Source organism: Babylonia areolata, chromosome 28 (genome assembly GCF_041734735.1).
Source record: "Babylonia areolata isolate BAREFJ2019XMU chromosome 28, ASM4173473v1, whole genome shotgun sequence".
Taxonomy (NCBI): domain Eukaryota; kingdom Metazoa; phylum Mollusca; class Gastropoda; order Neogastropoda; family Buccinidae; genus Babylonia; species Babylonia areolata.
The window spans coordinates 2074047-2092460 of record NC_134903.1 but is presented as its reverse complement, the minus strand read 5'-3'; the positions used below and the strand labels follow the sequence as shown (position 1 = coordinate 2092460).

Genomic DNA, 18414 nt, shown 5'->3' with positions numbered 1-18414 from the left:
TTGGCAGTGCTGGCCACAAAAACAGTTGTTGCCATCAATAAAGAGCAAAGTAGGTGGTTAATTTGTTGCTTTATGTATTTAATTATTCATCAATTTGTTAATTTATGCATCTTATTTATTGCACCTCCTCATTTTTTAATATTTTCCTTCAAGGCCTGACTAAGCGTGTTGGGTTATGCTGCTGGTCGTCATCTGCTTAGCAGATGTGGAGTAGGGTGTATGGATTTGCCCGAACTCAGTGACATCTCCTTGAGTAACTGAACAAACTCAGAAGGTGGTGTCAGAAATATGTTAAATCATCAGCATAGACACTTCTGAACACCACCAATATTGATTGTGTGCTTGATGTTGATTGGCTGCCTTATGTGTTGGTTAATGTTGATTGGCTGCCTGATGTGTTGGTTGATGTTGAATGGTTGCCTGATGTGTTGGTTGATGTTGAATGGTTGCCTGATGTGCTGGTTGATGTTGATTGGCTGCCTGATGTGTTGGTTGATGTTGAATGGTTGCCTGATGTGCTGGTTGATGTTGATTGGCTGCCTGATGTGTTGGTTGATGTTAATTGTCTGTCTGATGTGCTGGTTGATGTTGATTGGCTGTCTGATGTGTTGGTTGATGTTGAATGGTTGCCTGATGTGTTGGTTGATGTTGATTGGCTGTCTGATGTGTTGGTTGATGTTGATTGGCTGTCTGATGTGTTGGTTGATGTTGAATGGTTGCCTGATGTGTTGGTTGATGTTAATTGTCTGTCTGATGTGCTGGTTGATGTTGATTGGCTGTCTGATGTGTTGGTTGATGTTGATTGGCTGTCTGATGTGTTGGTTGATGTTGAATGGTTGCCTGATGTGTTGGTTGATGTTAATTGTCTGTCTGATGTGCTGGTTGATGTTGATTGGCTGTCTGATGTGTTGGTTGATGTTGATTGGCTGTCTGATGTGTTGGTTGATGTTGATTGGTTGCCTGATGTGTTGGTTGATGTTGATTGGCTGCCTGATGTGTTGGTTGATGTTGATTGGCTGTCTGATGTGTTGGTTGATGTTGATTGGCTGCCTGGTGTGCTGGTTGATGTTGATTGGCTGTCTGATGTGCTGGTTGATGTTGATTGGCTGTTTGATGTGTTGGTTGATGTTGATTGGCTGTCTGATGTGTTGGTTGATGTTGATTGGTTGCCTGATGTGTTGGTTGATGTTGATTGGCTGCCTGATGTGTTGGTTGATGTTGATTGGCTGTCTGATGTGTTGGTTGATGTTAATTGGCTGCCTGGTGTGGTGGTTGATGTTGATTGGCTGTCTGATGTGTTGGTTGATGTTGATTGGCTGTCTGATGTGTTGGTTGATGTTGATTGGCTGTCTGATGTGTTGGTTGATGTTGATTGGCTGTCTGATGTGTTGGTTGATGTTGATTGGCTGTCTGATGTTGGTTAATGTTAATTGGCTGTCTGATGTGTTGGCTGATGTTGATTGGCTGTCTGATGTGTTGGTTGATGTTGATTGGCTGTCTGATGTGTTGGTTGATGTTGATTGGCTGTCTGATGTGTTGGTTGATGTTGATTGGCTGTCTGATGTGTTGGTCGATGTTGATTGGCTGTCTGTTGTGTTGGTTGATGTTGATTGGCTGTCTGATGTGTTGGTTGATGTTGATTGGCTGCCTTATGTGTTGGTTGATGTTGATTGGCTGTCTGATGTGTTGGTTAATGTTAATTGGCTGTCTGATGTGCTGGTTGATGTTGATTGGCTGTCTGATGTGTTGGTTGATGTTGATTGGCTGTCTGATGTTGGTTGATGTTGATTGGCTGTCTGATGTGTTGGTTAATGTTAATTGGCTGTCTGATGTGCTGGTTGATGTTGATTGGCTGTCTGATGTGTTGGTTGATGTTGATTGGCTGTCTGATGTGTTGGTTGATGTTGATTGGCTGTCTGGTGTGTTGGTTGATGTTGATTGGCTGTCTGATGTGTTGGTTGATGTTGATTGGCTGTCTGATGTGTTGGTTGATGTTGATTGGCTGTCTGATGTGTTGGTTGATGTTGATTGGCTGTCTGATGTGTTGGTTGATGTTGAATAATTGATGTTGATCAGCAGCTGGATGGACTGACATTATTCAGATGTGTGATGTACTGATGGTCTGTGGATGTCTGATGTACTGATATTGATGGGATACCTGATATTGACTGATGTTGATGAGCTGCACGCTGTGTGAAGCAAGAGTCCTCAGTGTGATGTGTCTGCAGCCAGAGGGAGCAGGAAGTCGATGTCTGGACTGCAATATAGAACAGCAGTGTCCGTATTCTGCCAAGAGACTTTATCTGGATTTCGTCAAGGAGGTAGCCATCTTCTGTCTTTCTTTTAAGGAGGGGCGGTAGTGGGGGATGGTCGTTCTCGGTGTGTAGTGGTGCTTGCATTCTTGAGCTATTTTACCCAGTGTCTGTATCAGGATTTTGTTGTACATATGGCAGCGAAGTGACTTTGGTCATCAAAATTGGAATGGGTGGGGGTGTGGGGGGAGGGGGCGTGTGTGTGTGGGGGTGAGTTGGGGGGGGGGGGAGGTAAGTTTTCTTTTATTAATTCTTCTTCTTCTGCATATTTGATGATGATGGTGATGATGATGATTCTTGTCATCATTGTTCTTGTGTTAACTTAGTCATCTTCTTTGTATTATTATCGTTATTGTTATAGAATTTTTTATATCATCTTTTTTTTCTACTGTATTTTGTTATTCTATTTATATTTTTGTTTATCTGTCGAATTTATATTATTATAACTGTTATGATAATCATTATTATTGTTATTATTATTATGGTTAAAAAGTCATTATTATTATAGTAAAACTATTTGGCCGGTAGATGGCCACAGTAGTGGTAGTGGTGACGTCGACAATGACAGCAGCGGTGGTGGTGGTGGTGGTGACGTCAACAATGACGGCAGTGGTGGTGGTGGTGGTGGTGACGTCGACAGTGGTGGTGGTGGTGGTGGTGGTGGTGACATTGACAGTGACGGCAGTGGTGGTGGTGGTGGTGGTGATGTCAACAATGACGGCAGTGGTGGTGGTAGTGGTGGTGGTGATGTCAACAATGACGGCAGTGGTGGTGGTGGTGGTGGTGGTGGCGATGATAATGTTGCTGATGGTGGCAGTGGTGATAGTGGTGGTACTGATGGTAATGATAATGATGATGACCATAACGATGATGATGATGGTGATGACGACGATGTGCAGGGTCACACAGGCTGGCCGGTGGAGGTGGTGGCCGAGGAACCAGACATAGAAAGTGTCACAGAGGCCTTGAAGACAGGCCCTTATGGTCGCTGTGTTTACCAGTCTGACAATGATGTCATGTCTCAACAGGTATGCTCTGTGTGTGTGTGTGTGTGTGTGTGTGTGTGTGTGTGTGTGTGTTGTGTTTGTAAACATACGTGTGTGCATGCGTGTGTGTGTATGAACGTGTGTGTGTGTTGTGTTTGTAAACGTGTGTGTGTATACATTGTGCGTGTATGTGCGTGTGAGTGTGTGTGTGTGTGTGTGTGTGTGTGTGTGTTGTGTTTGTAAACATTTGTGTGTGCATGTGTGTGTGTGTGTGTAAACATATGTGTGTGTGTTGTGTTTGTAAACATACATGTGTGCATGTGTGTGTGTGTAAACATGTGTGTGTATGTGTGTGTGTTGTGTTTGTAAACATATGTGTGTGCATATGTGTGTGTGTGTGTGTGTTTGTGTGAACATATGTGTGTGTTGTGTTTGTAAAGATATGTGTGCATATGTGTGTGTGTGTGTGTGTGTGTGAACATATGTGTGTGTTGTGTTTGTAAACAAAAGTGTGTGCATATGTGTGTGTGTGTGTGTGTGTGTGTGTGTGTGTGTGTGTGTGTGTAAACATATGTGTGTGTTATGTTTGTAAACATGTGTGTGCATATGTGTGTGTGTGTGTGTGTGTTTGTAAACATGTGTGTATGTTTGTAATTGTAAACATTTATGTGTGTGTGTATCCTTGTACAGTGTATGTGGGCATCAGATCGCTGCAGATGCTCCCTAATTTACAACTGAAGCCCTCAGGGTTGATCGGCTTTGCAGCTGAAGGAATGTACTAACTCTTCCAGTTCCCCAAATCTTCCAGGTCACTGACTCTTTGGGCACTGGAAGAAAATGAATTCTGATTCATGGGTCAGATCATTCATGCAGTATCTGACCACCTCTCCCCATATGTAAATCAGTGACTTGAAGTCATTCATTTCATTTCTTCTAACTAGATCCCCAAAATAGGTTTCCCACCAAGGGGCATCACCCTGTTATTGAACACTCCAGGTTCATCCCAGAGTTGACTCCCATAGACTGTCTCACGGAGTGTGACTCGTGTGTGTGTGTGTGTGAGTGTGTGCACACGTGTGTTAACATGTGTGTTTGCAAACACTCGTGTATGCTTTTATGTAAGTATGTGTGTGTGTCTGTGTGTTTGTTCTTTAATTTAACATCTTTAACTCTTTTCACTTTGAGTGATATTAGACAATGTCTGTGTGTGTATGTGTCTGTGTGTAAATATAATTATGTGTTTATGTCTGAGCATGTTGTTTGTGTGTAAGTGTGTGTGTGTATGTTAGTATCTGTGTGTGTATGTGTGTGTATGTTAGTATCTGTGTGTGTGTGTGTGTGTTGTGTGTATGTTAGTATCTGTGTGCGTAAGTGTGTGTGTGTATGTTAGTATCTGTGTGTGTATGTGAGTGTGTGTATGTTAGTATCTGTGTGTGTGTGTGTGTTGTGTGTATGTTAGTATTTGTGTGTGTAAGTGTGTGTGTGTATGTTAGTATCTGTGTGTGCATGTGAGTGTGTGTATGTTAGTATCTGTGTGTGTGTGTGTGTGTGTGTGTGTGTGTGTGTGTGTGTGTGTCGTGTATATGTTAGTATCTGTGTAAGTGTGTGTGTGTATGTTAGTATCTGTGTGTGTATGTGAGTGTGTGTATGTTAGTATCTGTGTGTGTGTGTTGTGTGTATGTTAGTATCTGTGTGTGTAAGTGTGTGTGTGTATGTTAGTATCTGTGTGTGCATGTGAGTGTGTGTATGTTAGTATCTGTGTGTATAAGTGTGTGTGTGTATGTTAGTATCTGTGTGTGTATGTGAGTGTGTGTATGTTAGTAGCTCTGTGTGTGTGTGTGTGTGTGTGTGTGTGTGTGTGTGTTGTGTGTATGTTAGTATATGTGTGTGTAAGTGTGTGTGTGTATGTTAGTATCTGTGTGTGCATGTGAGTGTGTGTATGTTAGTATCTGTGTGTGTAAGTGTGTGTGTGTATGTTAGTATCTGTGTGTGTAAGTGTGTGTGTGTATGTTAGTATCTGTGTGTAAGTGTGTGTGTGTATGTTAGTATCTGTGTGTGCATGTGAGTGTGTGTATGTTAGTATCTGTGTGTAAGTGTGTGTGTGTGTATGTTAGTATCTGTGTGTAAGTGTGTGTGTGTATGTTAGTATCTGTGTGTGCATGTGAGTGCACACAGCACAAAACTAGGAGTCACTACCTGCCAGTGGTTATGAAGTCATTGTCAGTGGTTTAGCTGAATGGAAGCCAGACTGGTGTGCTTTCTTCTCTTTTCTGCCATGATATCATGAAGGTATGAAGTGATCCCTTGTTCACATGGTGTGTGATACAAACTCCTGTTCATGTCTCTTCAGTTCATTCATTTGTTTTGTGAATTCAGATGCTTTGTGTTCAGATGATACTCTAAACATGATTTCATTCACTTTACTACAAGTCCGTCATGTTCTGTGTAACATTGCCACACACACTGTCGCCATGTGTTGTTTGCTTTTTGACCAGTTTGTTTTTTCCATGGGGAATTTTAAAACAAAAATCTGGAATCTTGTCAATATTTATAATGATTATCAAGCAAATAATGCATGCACAGACATTTGCACACACGTGTGTACATACGTGTACATACATGCATGCACGTGTTCACATGCACACACATGTGCAGCTGAGTATGCACACATGTGCACACATGCAGACACACACACACACACACACACACGCACACAGAAAGAACTTGATAACTTTTTTCTGTTTTTTTAAAACCCACCACAGGGATGTGTTTATCACTAATTTTCTGTTGATTGTGAAGGTGGCTACGTTCCAGTTTGAGAGCGGAGCAACAGCCAGTCTCACGATGGTAGCCTTCACCAGCCGATTGTGTTCTCGGGAGGTCAGAATCTATGGGACTAAGGTTAGTTCTGTAACCTTGTTTTTGTATTTCTCTTTTTTTTGTCACAACACATTTCTCTGTGTGAAATTCGAGCTGCTCTCGCCAGGGAGAGCACGTACCTCCACTGAGAGCACCACCCATTTTTTTTGTATTTTTTCTTACCTGCAGTTTTTTATTTGTTTTTTCCTATCGAAGTGGATTTTTTCTACAGAATTTTGCCAGGAACAACCCTTTTGCTGCCATGGGTTCTTTTACGTGCACTAAGTGCATGCTGCATACGGGACCTTGGTTTATCGTCTGATCTGAATGACTAGCATCCTGACCACCACTCAAGGTCTAGTGGAGGGCGAGGAAATATTGGCGACTGTACCATGATTCGAACCAGTGGGGGAGAAAGTGGGGATGTAGCTTTGGCAAGACACTGTCTGCTGTAATCAGATTCTAACCAGATAGTTGCCCCCACTGCTGTTCCGATAGCCATAGTCAGACAAGACTGACTGTCATACAAACCAGTTTGGATTCAGCACTCTTTTAAATCTATAGTAAAGGTGTTGCAAACATTGTGTATGAGGTATTTCTTTTCCTCTAGCTGTATAGTTTGTTTTGGGTTAATTATTGTATATTTTTGTTTGGGGTGAATTTTACATTTTAGCTGCAATTTGTTTTGGTTATTTCCTTTGTAGGCTGCTTCTTCCACATTCACTCGTGTCATCAAGTAGGCTCTTTGTGCATGTTTTACCGAGGCAGCCATACTCCGTTTGCAGAGCTGGGCATGCAGGGTATGTTCATGTTTCCATGACTCTGAATGCTGACTACAGGGATCTTTAACAGTTGTGGAGAAACTGAGGAGGAAGATAGCAGAATGCTTAAGAGGTTTTTCTGCCAACACAGTGTCTGTGAGAGTGTGGGTTCAAGGCAGAATGTTTAAGAGGTTTATCTACCAACACAGTGTCTGTGAGGATGCAGGTTCAAGGTAGCAGAATGTTTAAGAGGTTTATCTACCAACACAGTGTCTGTGAGAGTGTAGGTTCAAGGTAGAATGTTTAAGAGGTTTATCTACCAACACAGTGTCTGTCAGAGTGTAGGTTCAAGGTAGCAGAATGCTTAAGAGGTTTATCTACCAACACAGTGTCTGTGAGAGTGTAGGTTCAAGGTAGCAGAATGCTTAAGAGGTTTATCTACCAACACAGTGTCCGTGAGAGTGTGGTTTCAAGGTAGCAGAATGTTTAAGAGGTTTATCTACCAACACAGTATCTGTGAGAGTGTGGGTTCAAGGTAGCAGAATGTTTAAGAGGTTTATCTACCAACACAGTGTCTGTGAGAGTGTAGGTTCAAGGTAGCAGAATGCTTAAGAGGTTTATCTACCAACACAGTGTCTGTGAGAGTGTAGGTTCAAGGTAGCAGAATGTTTAACTCACTCCATGCCAAGAGTTTTTGCCCTTGCCAATCCCTGAAAACCCAGGGTTTGTATAGGATGGGGAAAAAATTGTAAAGAAAGCAAATAAACACCCAGACAATTGATATTTAGTATATGTATGCAAGGAATGTTGTTCCATATGTGTGCAAAAAATCAAAGTATTTACTCACCATCTTGATGTTGATCGCGGTATCCATATTTAGTGTATTTTTTAGCATTTTTGCACCCATCAGAAAGGTACACCAACATGTTCCACATCACATTCTAACACTATTTGAGGAACTGAAGACCTAGTGCATGCAATGAAGTATGAACAGGTGGTGAAGAAAGTTGAAATTCACACATACAAAAAAAAATATTGTCTCTACATAATGAAAATCAAAGAACAAAGAAAAAAACTCAACCGGCTGGGTGTTGACTGGCCAGTCAGCTGACAAACCTGGTATGCCAGTGAAGGGATGTGCAAGAGGGAAAAAGGAAAAATTGTCAGTCCAATCACTGATGAAAACACTTGCAAAATCGTCCATTTCCTCAGTGGTTTCGTCGTCTGTGTCTGTCTCATCTGCTGGCACATGTTCCTCACTTTCCTCTCCATTGTAAACACTCTCTTCAGCGGCCGAATCTGTTTCTAGTTCATCGGGATCTGGTTCAAATTAACTGTCCGAAGAATCAACATTATCTCCTTCGACATCAGAGCCTTCAGTTTGGATCATTTCCAAAGCATCTTCGACGCTGAGTAACATTTCACCTCTCCAACCGTGTCGAACACTTCGCCGTGACGCCATCTTGTCAAACAACTTACAAAGCTGACAGGGGGCACGCTTTGTTATCAACTGCGGTTGAGCTTATCGCGACACACACGCAGCGTGTGTGAATGAAAAGCTGACCAGAGGTGACGTAAGATATCACATCTGCTTTTGATTTTCGCATCCGACGCGTCACTCCGACAGCACGACTTTTTAAAATCCAAGTCCGCATATGCGGACATTGGCATCCAACGCTTTCTCCGACGATGTCCGCATATGCGGACAATGGCAGCGAGTGAGTTAAGAGGTTTATCTACCAACACAGTGTCTGTGAGGGTGTAGGTTTAAGGTAGCAGAATGTTTAAGAGGTTTATCTACCAACACAGTGTCCGTGAGGGTGTAGGTTCAAGGTAGAATGTTTAAGAGGTTTATCTACCAACACAGTGTCTGTGAGAGTGTAGGTTCAAGGTAGCAGAATGCTTAAGAGGTTTATCTACCAACACAGTGTCCGTGAGGGTGTACGTTCAAGGTAGCAGAATGCTTAAGAGGTTTATCTACCAACACAGTGTCCGTGAGGGTGTAGGTTCAAGGTAGCAGAATGTTTAAGAGGTTTATCTACCAACACAGTGTCCGTGAGAGTGTGGTTTCAAGGTAGCAGAATGTTTAAGAGGTTTATCTACCAACACAGTATCTGTGAGAGTGTGGGTTCAAGGTAGCAGAATGTTTAAGAGGTTTATCTACCAACACAGTGTCCGTGAGAGTGTGGTTTCAAGGTAGCAGAATGTTTAAGAGGTTTATCTACCAACACAGTATCTGTGAGAGTGTGGGTTCAAGGTAGCAGAATGTTTAAGAGGTTTATCTACCAACACAGTGTCCGTGAGAGTGTGGGATCCATTCCCACTCTCGTCCTTTCTCCCAAGTTGACTGGAAAATCAAACTGAGCATCTTGTCGTTCAGATGAGACAAAAATCCAAGGTCCCATGCGTAGCGTGCATTTGGCGCACTGAAAAAGAACCCATAGTATCAAGAGTGTTGTCCTCTTTTGGCAAAATTATGTGGAAAAAATCTGTAGTAAAGGCATTGCGAATATTGTAGACTGGCTTTACTTAAATCTAGAATTCAGTAAAGCAGTTTTGGGTGTTTTTGTATTATTTGGGTTTTTTTTGTGTTTGTTTTATTTTGTGTGTGTGTGTGTGTGTGTGTGTGAGTGAGAGAGTGAGTGAGTGTGTGTGTGTGTGTGTGTGAGAGAGAGTGTGTGTGTGTGTGTGTGTGTGTGTGTGTGAGTGAGAGAGTGAGTGAGTGAGTGTTGTCCTTTTTGTGGTGGGAGAGGGGTTGGTTGGTTTTATTTTCTTGATTGGGTTTTATTCTCGGGAGCGGTAGAGGGAAGAATGGTTTGTCTTGCATTATTTTTTGTGTGGCTAAAACTATTAGGAATCAATATATGTCATAATGGTTAAGCCTCTCTCTGAATATTTTCCAAAGTATAACTGTTGTTGTTGTTGTTGCTGCTGCTGCTTCAGTGATGGTGGTGGTGTTGTCAACATGGTTCAGGCTGCTGTAGTTTCATGAAGTATAGTAGACAGCTCTGTCATTGCATTGTATTGTACTACATTGCATTGCATTGCATTGTATCATATTGTATTGTTCTTTAACACAGCAGACTTTAATTAGGGCTGTGTAATTGGGGCTGTGTAATTTGGGCTGATTTTCACCGAGGAGAGTCTGTTGCTACTGTGCTGTGCCACTCCCCTTTTTGCCTTTCAGTTCTTTTCTGTCTGCATGTGGATGTGTTTTCCTATCAAAGTGGACTTTTTCCACAGAGTTTTGCCAGGGACAATCCTTTTGTTGCCATGAGTTCTTTTACGTGTAGTGAGTGCATGCTACACACAGGAACTCAGTTTATCATTCCATCCAAATGACCAGTGATTGGGGGAATGTGTTTTGTTTCAGGGTGAAATTCGATGTGACGGTGGATTCGGGGCAGTGGAGGTTTTCGACTTTCTGACACAGAATACAAGTAAGTCTGACAGTCTCAGTATCAGTATCAGTAGCTGAAGGAGGCGTCACTGCATTCAGACAAATCCATATACGCTACACCCTATCTGCCAGGCAGATGCCTGACCAGCAGCGTAACCCAACGCGCTGTTACATAGTTTCAGTTAAGTCACGGTTTCCCAAAGAGGCATCACTGCAGTCAGACAAACCCATATACGCTACACCACATCAAGCAGATGCCTGACCAGCAGCGTAACCCAACGTGCTATGTGTGTGTGTGTGTGTGTGTGTGTGTGTCTCTTTTTGTGTTGGTGTGTGTGTGTGTGTGTTGTGTGTGTGTGTGTGTGTGTGTGTGTGTGTGTGTGCATTTCTTTAAAACCTTTACTTATACTTCATTCGCTGTTTGCCAGTTCTGTGCTAAAATACTTTAAATTCTCCACCAGAGATAATCAGAGAGTCTTGTGAGGGGTGCTTGTATACCATTCTACTTTTTACTGCTTCACGTTATATGTGTGAACAAGTATCAAGTTTTGAGAGAAAAAAAATGCTGAAAGAGAGAAACCAAGTCCCCTTCTGGCATTGTGCAGCTTCAGCTTTATATTTATTAAAAATAAAACAAAACAAAAAACCCAACAAGTTTGCACAAGAAGAATACTAAGATGGAGAAACGATGATATGATTAAGTCCCCTTTGCACAGGACAAGTGCCATTGTCAGCGATGGAAGAGAAACCTCCTGGCCGTCTGAGGGGCCACAGTGGAGCAGACTATGGGCTTATGAAGGCATTTGTCAGCGCTCTGAAGGTAAGAAGATTTTTTAAAAATAATTGTTTTTATTCATCATCTTAGAAAATCTTGTACAATTTCTTTTCTTTCTTTTTTTCTACATTCATTTACACTGAAATGTGCTGAACATCTAAGGGACAAGGAGTGTTAAGCAGCGAGAGAAAGATAAAAAATTTCCAGTGGAATCCTGGAATTTTTAAGGTTCTTGGAATGATATTTTCAACAGACATCAATACAACCATTGACATTAACTTACGATAATTACCTTTTTATTGTTTTCTTTGCATTTGTTTACACATGAGTCTGGTGAGCATTTGAGGAACTAGGATTTATTTATTTTTTATTGAACAAGATAAATGTGTGTTAACCAGCATTGTGTTAATGAACTGCAAAGAGCATTGGTGAGGAATGGGAGATGTTGATACCAGATGATTGTGTTGTCTGTTCTTGTGTTCAGTGGACTCTGCTGTCTTTCAGTTCTGAATGTTAAAAATGTATGCATTGTTTCTGGTGTGGTGGAGGGCAGGTCAGAATTAGAATTGGGAGGAAGGTGGCCGAATGGTTAAGACGCTCAGCTGCCAATACAGAGAGTTAGTAAGGGTGTGGGTTCGAATCCCACTCTTGCCCTTTCTCCCAAGTTTGACTGGAAAATCAAACTGAGCATCTAGTCTTTCAGATGAGACGATAAACCAAGGTCCCGTTTGCAGCACACACTTGGCACACTGAAAAAGAACCCATGGCAATGAGAGTGTTGTCCTCTGGAAAATTCTGTAAAGAAAAGAAATCCACTCTGATAGGTACACAGATATATAAGCATACACTCAATGCCTGACAAGTGCGTTAGGTTATGCTGCTGTCAGGCATCTGCCTAGCAGATGTGTTGTGGAATATATAGATTTGTCCAAACGCAGTGACGCCTCCTTAAGAAACTGAAAGTTGAAACTGAAGCAGTCAGAATTTACATTTGTAGCACGAAGACCACTTGAGAACGCTGATGTCAGGTTGGCCAGAAGTTTGATATGAAAACTTTTTGAACAGTACATGTGTGTGTGTGTGTGAATACAATTCATGTGAAAGCTCTTTGAACAGTATGAGACTACTTGTGTGTATGTGTGTGTGTGTGTGAATGCAATTCATGTGAAAGCTCTTTGAACAGTATGAGATTACATGTGTGTGTGTGTGAATACAGTCATGTAAAAGCTCTTTGAACAGTATGAGATTACATGTGTGTGTGTGTGAATACAGTCATGTAAAAGCTCTTTGATCAGCATGAGATTTACATATGTGTGTGTGTGTGAATACAGTCATGTAAAAGCTCTTTGAACAGCATGAGATTTACATGTGTGTGTGTGTGTGAATACAGTCATGTAAAAGCTCTTTGAACAGTATGAGATTACATGTGTGTGTGTGTGTGTGTGTGTGTGTGTGTGTGTGTGTGTGTGTGTGAATACAGTCATGTAAAAGCTCTTTGAACAGCATGAGATTTACATGTGTGTGTGTGTGAATACAGTCATGTAAAAGCTCTTTGAACAGTATGAGATTACATGTGTGTGTGTGTGTGTGTGTGTGTGTGAATACAGTCATGTGAAAGCTCTTTGAACTGTATGAGATTACATGTGTGTGTGTGTGTGAATACAGTCATGTGAAAGCTCTTTGAACAGTATGAGATTACATGTGTGTGTGTATGTGTGAATACAGTAATGTAAAAGCTCTTTCAACAGCATGAGATTACATGTGTGTGTGTGTGTGAATACAGTCATGTAAAAGCTCTTTGAACAGTATGAGATTACATGTGTGTGTGTGTGAATACAGTCATGTAAAAGCTCTTTGATCAGCATGAGATTTACATGTGTGTGTGTGTGTGTGTGTGTGTGTGTGTGTGTGTGTATGTGTGTGAATACAGTCATGTAAAAGCTCTTTGAACAGCATGAGATTTACATGTATGTGTGTGTGAATACAATCATGTAAAAGCTCTTTAAACAGTATGAGATTACATGTGTGTGTGTGTGTGTGTGAATACAGTCATGTGAAAGCTCTTTGAACAGTATGAGATTACATGTGTGTGTGTGTGTGTGTGTGTGTGTGTGTGAATACAGTCATGTGAAAGCTCTTTGAACAGTATGAGATTACATGTGTGTGTGTATGTGTGAATACAGTCATGTGAAAGCTCTTTGAACAGTATGAGATTACATGTGTGTGTGTATGTGTGAATACAGTCATGTAAAAGCTCTTTGAACAGCATGAGATTACATGTGTGTGTGTGTATGTGAATACAGTGTGTGGACAAGGATTCTTGTCATCTCTATTTCTCTGTATCTTTTTCTCAAAGAAACATGGGACGGCCCTTTGATGTCTGGTTGTCTTTTCTGCACTCAGTTGAGTGTTTGGAACTCATGCTGTGGGTGTGCAACAGTCAGTCAGACAGGAATACCAACAAAACATACTGTTGAAAGCACTGAGAGAGAGAGAGAGAGAGAGAGAGAGAGCAGCAGCAGCAGTAGTAGTGGTGGTAGTGGTAGGATATGAATCATAAAAAAAAATGAATGTATTTCATACATAATTTTTCACATTATGTCATTTGTTCATGGAAAAAAGTGTATCGACTGAAAATTTGTATATGTCTTTTATAGTGATTGCCTTTTTTTTTCTTTTTCATTTTTTTTCATTTTTTGTTTTGTTCAAACATCCTTTTGTTGTTTGTGACAGACGGGGAACAAAGAGCTGATCAGGACGGGGGCGGACGACACATTGGGGAGCCACCTGCTGGTGTTTGCCGCTGAGAAAGCCAGGAAAGAGAACTGCGTTGTGCACATCCAGCCTGACGGCAGTTTCTGAACTCACACTGTTCAGGAGGAGAGAGAGGAACCGTTTGAGGAATGCATGCAACTTTCTTCACAATTTCTGAAGGAAGAACTATATATATATATATAAACAGTGTGTAAAAAGACACAACTTTAAAGAATAGAAAATCTGGAAGATTCTGTAAACATTCCGCAGGAATGCAGTATAAATTTTAAAATGAATACTTTGAAAATGATTTGCCATTGAAATGGCACTAAAGATTCGGCAAAAGAAAATAAACAGAGTTTGTAAAAGCTGTAGACAGACAAGTATCTTTTTTAATTTTTATTTAGGCAGATGGTTTGAAACTAAGCAAGTCTGTAGGAGTTCTAGACAGACAAGTATAATTCTTATAAGGAAGGATGGTTGGAAACTAAGCAAGGCTGTATGAACACATTAGACAGAGGAGCAGTAAAATCAGAATAGAATAATAGTTTGAAAATAAGAGCCTCATGTGTAACTTCCTGCTGGACAACGTCAACAAATCCAGCCAAGCTTCATTTTCATCTGGTTAATAGATTGGTCAAAATTAATGCCGAGCTGCTGTCAGAATCAACAATTTAAAGATTTTTTTTCCCTCTATCTTTCTTTGAATTATGACCACTGAGTATCAAGTATCAATCAGATTTAAATGTTACTTTTGTAATCATTCATATTGTTTTCTAGAAATTGTACTTGCTTGGGTTGAGACATTCCAAACTGATTTTTATATACATGCATCCAGTTTGTACACTGTGTGAATTTTGTGGGCACAGGTTAGGGAGAGATGGATGATTTAGAGTGGATGGTATGACCAGTATATCAGTTGTTTTTTGAGTTAGTGGGATGCTGTCTGTTTGACAGGTGGGCTGTTGCCTGTGATGGAGGGTTTTCACTGCCTGCCATTGTACAGTTACAGTTCTTGATCATCTGTATTATAGGTGATGATGATCGTTTTAAGCATTGTATGATGCTGACTTTTGTTTGACAGCTGGGGATGGCTGATGACTTGAGCTGGGCTGTTAACATGATTTGGTTCGATTTTGATTTGACTTTAGACATTAGGGGAAAAAAAAGAAAGCATCAGTGACACATTTTTCATCATATCACATAAGCATCTTACAGTCTCATAAAGCATCTAATAGTGATATAAAGTATCAGTGACATATTTCCCATCACATCACACAACACACAAGCATCCTACAGGCATACAAAGTATCAGAGACACATTTTCCAACATCACACAGACATCATACAGGCTCAACAGCGCAGGGCCTTCTCCGGTGAGTGGCCTTGTGGGTACACAACATTGACAGTTCTCTGGTGCCATTTGATCAGTGTGGAAGACAGGGCAGCAACAAGAATAAAACAAAGGTGTTAACAATGATTTGTGCTGTACTTATATACATGCATTTGATTATCTGTGATTGAACTTGATATGGCTGGAAATAATATTTTTCCAAGAGATGTTTTATCTTAAATATGCACACATATATGCGCAATTCATTGTTTATTTGTTGGTTATTGTTGTCAGTACATAAAATGAACTGGTTTTATCATGTGTGGGGGTGTAAATGTATGATGTCTTTTGTTATCGGCCGTAGTTTCGTCTGCTCCGCATAGGCGGATAGTAGTTTGCACAGGACAGGAATGTCAGACCCCTGCCGGAGTCTGCACTCGTTGGGTCACGGTAAGTATGTTATTTAAACGTAATTTTAGATAGAAAATTTCCTATGTCTTTTATTTCATTTCTATGTTTGACAGTAGAGAACAAAATTAAGGCATGATATTAACGCCTGTGTGTATGGAGCCATTCATTCACGTGTACATCAGGAACTGAAGAAATTGTTTAACTTATCATGATTTGTTTTTGGGATAGATTTTGTCTTGTGATTATATTTAAAGATGACTAACTGATAAGATGATTTGTTTTTATAAAGATTTATTTCAGTGATAAGAGCAGTTTTTTGGAATTGGATGATTGATTCTTATGGATGTACCAGTATTTATTGGATCTGTTGATAACATGATTGATTCACTGTGGAATATATGTGATTCATTGTGGGATATATTACTCCAGTATTGCCTTGATTGAGTGAGAAATAAATATTACAAATAAATCATGTAATTTATTTACAATGATGTGAATTTTTTGTGTGTATTCTGTCTCCCAAGTTGACCTGCTGGTGTTTGAATGCAGAAGATATAATGTGCATGTTGTAATCCCTGTTGGTTGTATCAAATATGCATGTCAAATACCCGGTAATTCTGATCAGTTTTCAGTTGGTCTTGGAAACACAGACATATTAGGCATGTACACAGCTCCAACATAAGTCTGGCTGCTTGAATGACAGGGTACAAACATTTTGTGAACAGATATCAAATTTCATAGTTCTGTCTGAGCCTTGTTTTGTTTGGTCACTAATCTTATAATCTTACGTCTGTTGTTTTTGGTGTGAATGATGCAGAATTCCTTTTTATGGGAGGTCACTCTAGACAACTAATTACTATAAAGTAGTTGTTTCCCTTAGATCGTCCGCACTTTTGCTGCTTCCTTCTCTCAAAGTGTGTGTGTCGGTGTGTCTGTCTTCTTTTCTTCTCCTACCTTTTCTGTTTTTGTCGGACAGTTTCTCTGTTTATCTTTCTCTCTGTCTCTCTCACTATCTCTTTCACTTCCCTCAGCGTCTCACTTTCTGCTTCTGTCTCTCTGTGTCTGCCATGACTGTGTGGTTCAATGAGTTTGTTGTAACTGTATCCTCCACACCCCAAATGGGGCAACAGGATTACATTTCTGCACACTGCATGTACATATGTACATATACACGCATGCACACACGCATGCAGATTAGGAGAGACGGTGAGAGACAAACAGGAAGATATAGACAGAAACGTGCATTCCTTCAGCGCACAGACTAGAAGAGACAGAGACAAACAGGAAGATATAGACACAAACGTGCATTCCTTCAGCGCACAGACTAGGAGAGACAGAGAGAAACAGGAAGATATAGACACAAACGTGCATTCCTTCAGTGCACAGACTAGGAGAGACAGAGAGAAACAGGAAGATATAGACACAAACGTGCATTCCTTCAGTGCACAGACTAGGAGAGACAGAGAGAAACAGGAAGATATAGACACAAACGTGCATTCCTTCAGTGCACAGACTAGGAGAGACGGTGAGAGACAAACAGGAAGATATAGACACAAACGTGCATTCCTTCAGCGCACAGATTAGGAGAGACAGTGAGAGACAAACAGGAAGATATAGACACAAACGTGCATTCCTTCAGTGCACAGACTAGGAGAGACAGAGACAAACAGGAAGATATAGACACAAACGTGCATTCCTTCAGCGCACAGATTAGGAGAGACAGTGAGAGACAAACAGGAAGATATAGACACAAACGTTCATTCCTTCAGTGCACAGATTAGGAGAGACAGAGACAAACAGGAAGATATAGACACAAACGTGCATTCCTTCAGTGCACAGATTAGGAGAGACAGTGAGAGACAAACGGGAAGATATAGACACAAACGTGCATTCCTTCAGCACAGAATGATATCCCAGCAAGTCCTCCTTTGCACTTCGTGTATTTATTTCAGCAAGTCTGGTCTGACACTGAATGACATGTGACGCACCCAACAAACACCCTGGCTAGCACTGGCTGAATCAGAAGCTGACACGTTTTTCACGTGTACTCAATCATTAGACTGAAAACACACTTTAATATATGAATACTGGTTTACACTAGTTACGATTTAAAAAACCCGTTCTGGCTGGAAAGGTGACGATAATACAGTCACGAACCTTTTCAACTTTCCAGAATTAATTTCAGCTGGTGAACAGTCACACTGAACTACACCGTCATAAAATGGCCAACAAATGGCAGAAATATTGAAATACTCCGTTAGGACTGGACGTCACAACTTCTGATTTAACAGAAGCTTTTGATTAACAAACAAATAAACAAAAAAAACCCACAAAAAAATAGGTGGGGGGTGGGGGGTGGGAGTGTAGTTCAATTCGAACACACTTTAAAACAGAATTCAGGCGCCGTGCCAACAAAAGCCAGACTTAACAAACACTGGAGTGCACTTTTTTTTTTTTTTAATGCTGACATAGAGTTGAGAGTAGAGAGAGAAAATGAAATGAGCGAGAGAACATTCTCTCCAAGATCCCACAGACTCCAGAAGCTACCGACTCTGTCCGAGAAACGAGGGGTGGGGGGTGAGGGTGTGTGTGATGAATGGGGTTAGAGTGAACTGATGCATCATTTTTCTACCTTAACCTGATCCCTTTTTATTAGGGGTGGTGAGGGTGTGTGTGATGAGTGGGGTTAGAATGAACTGATGCATCATTTTTCTACCTTAACCTGATCCCTTTTTATTAGGGGGAGATGGGGGACGGGGGGAGTGAATGGGGTTATGGGGTTAGAGTGAACTGATGCATCATTTTTGGGGGGTGGGGGTCTTG

The 18414-nt window shown here is 41.0% G+C and overlaps 1 protein-coding gene across 3 annotated transcripts in view; it reads left to right on the top strand.

Moving 5' to 3' along the window:
- The window catches only part of LOC143301817 (putative oxidoreductase YteT), a 63369-nt gene that overhangs the window by 14090 nt on the left and 30865 nt on the right, over positions 1 to 18414 (top strand). For 2 of the 3 annotated variants that reach the window (XM_076616216.1, XM_076616217.1), the window contains exons 8-13: positions 2229 to 2321; positions 3212 to 3340; positions 6098 to 6199; positions 10292 to 10358; positions 11035 to 11138; positions 13827 to 16047. In XM_076616216.1, coding sequence (XP_076472331.1) covers positions 2229 to 2321; positions 3212 to 3340; positions 6098 to 6199; positions 10292 to 10358; positions 11035 to 11138; positions 13827 to 13955 — 624 coding nt within the window. In that variant the 3' untranslated portion in view covers positions 13956 to 16047. Of the gene's footprint in view, positions 1 to 2228; positions 2322 to 3211; positions 3341 to 6097; positions 6200 to 10291; positions 10359 to 11034; positions 11139 to 13826; positions 16048 to 18414 lie in introns of those variants that run through there. The other variant, XR_013057843.1, reaches the window with a different exon arrangement.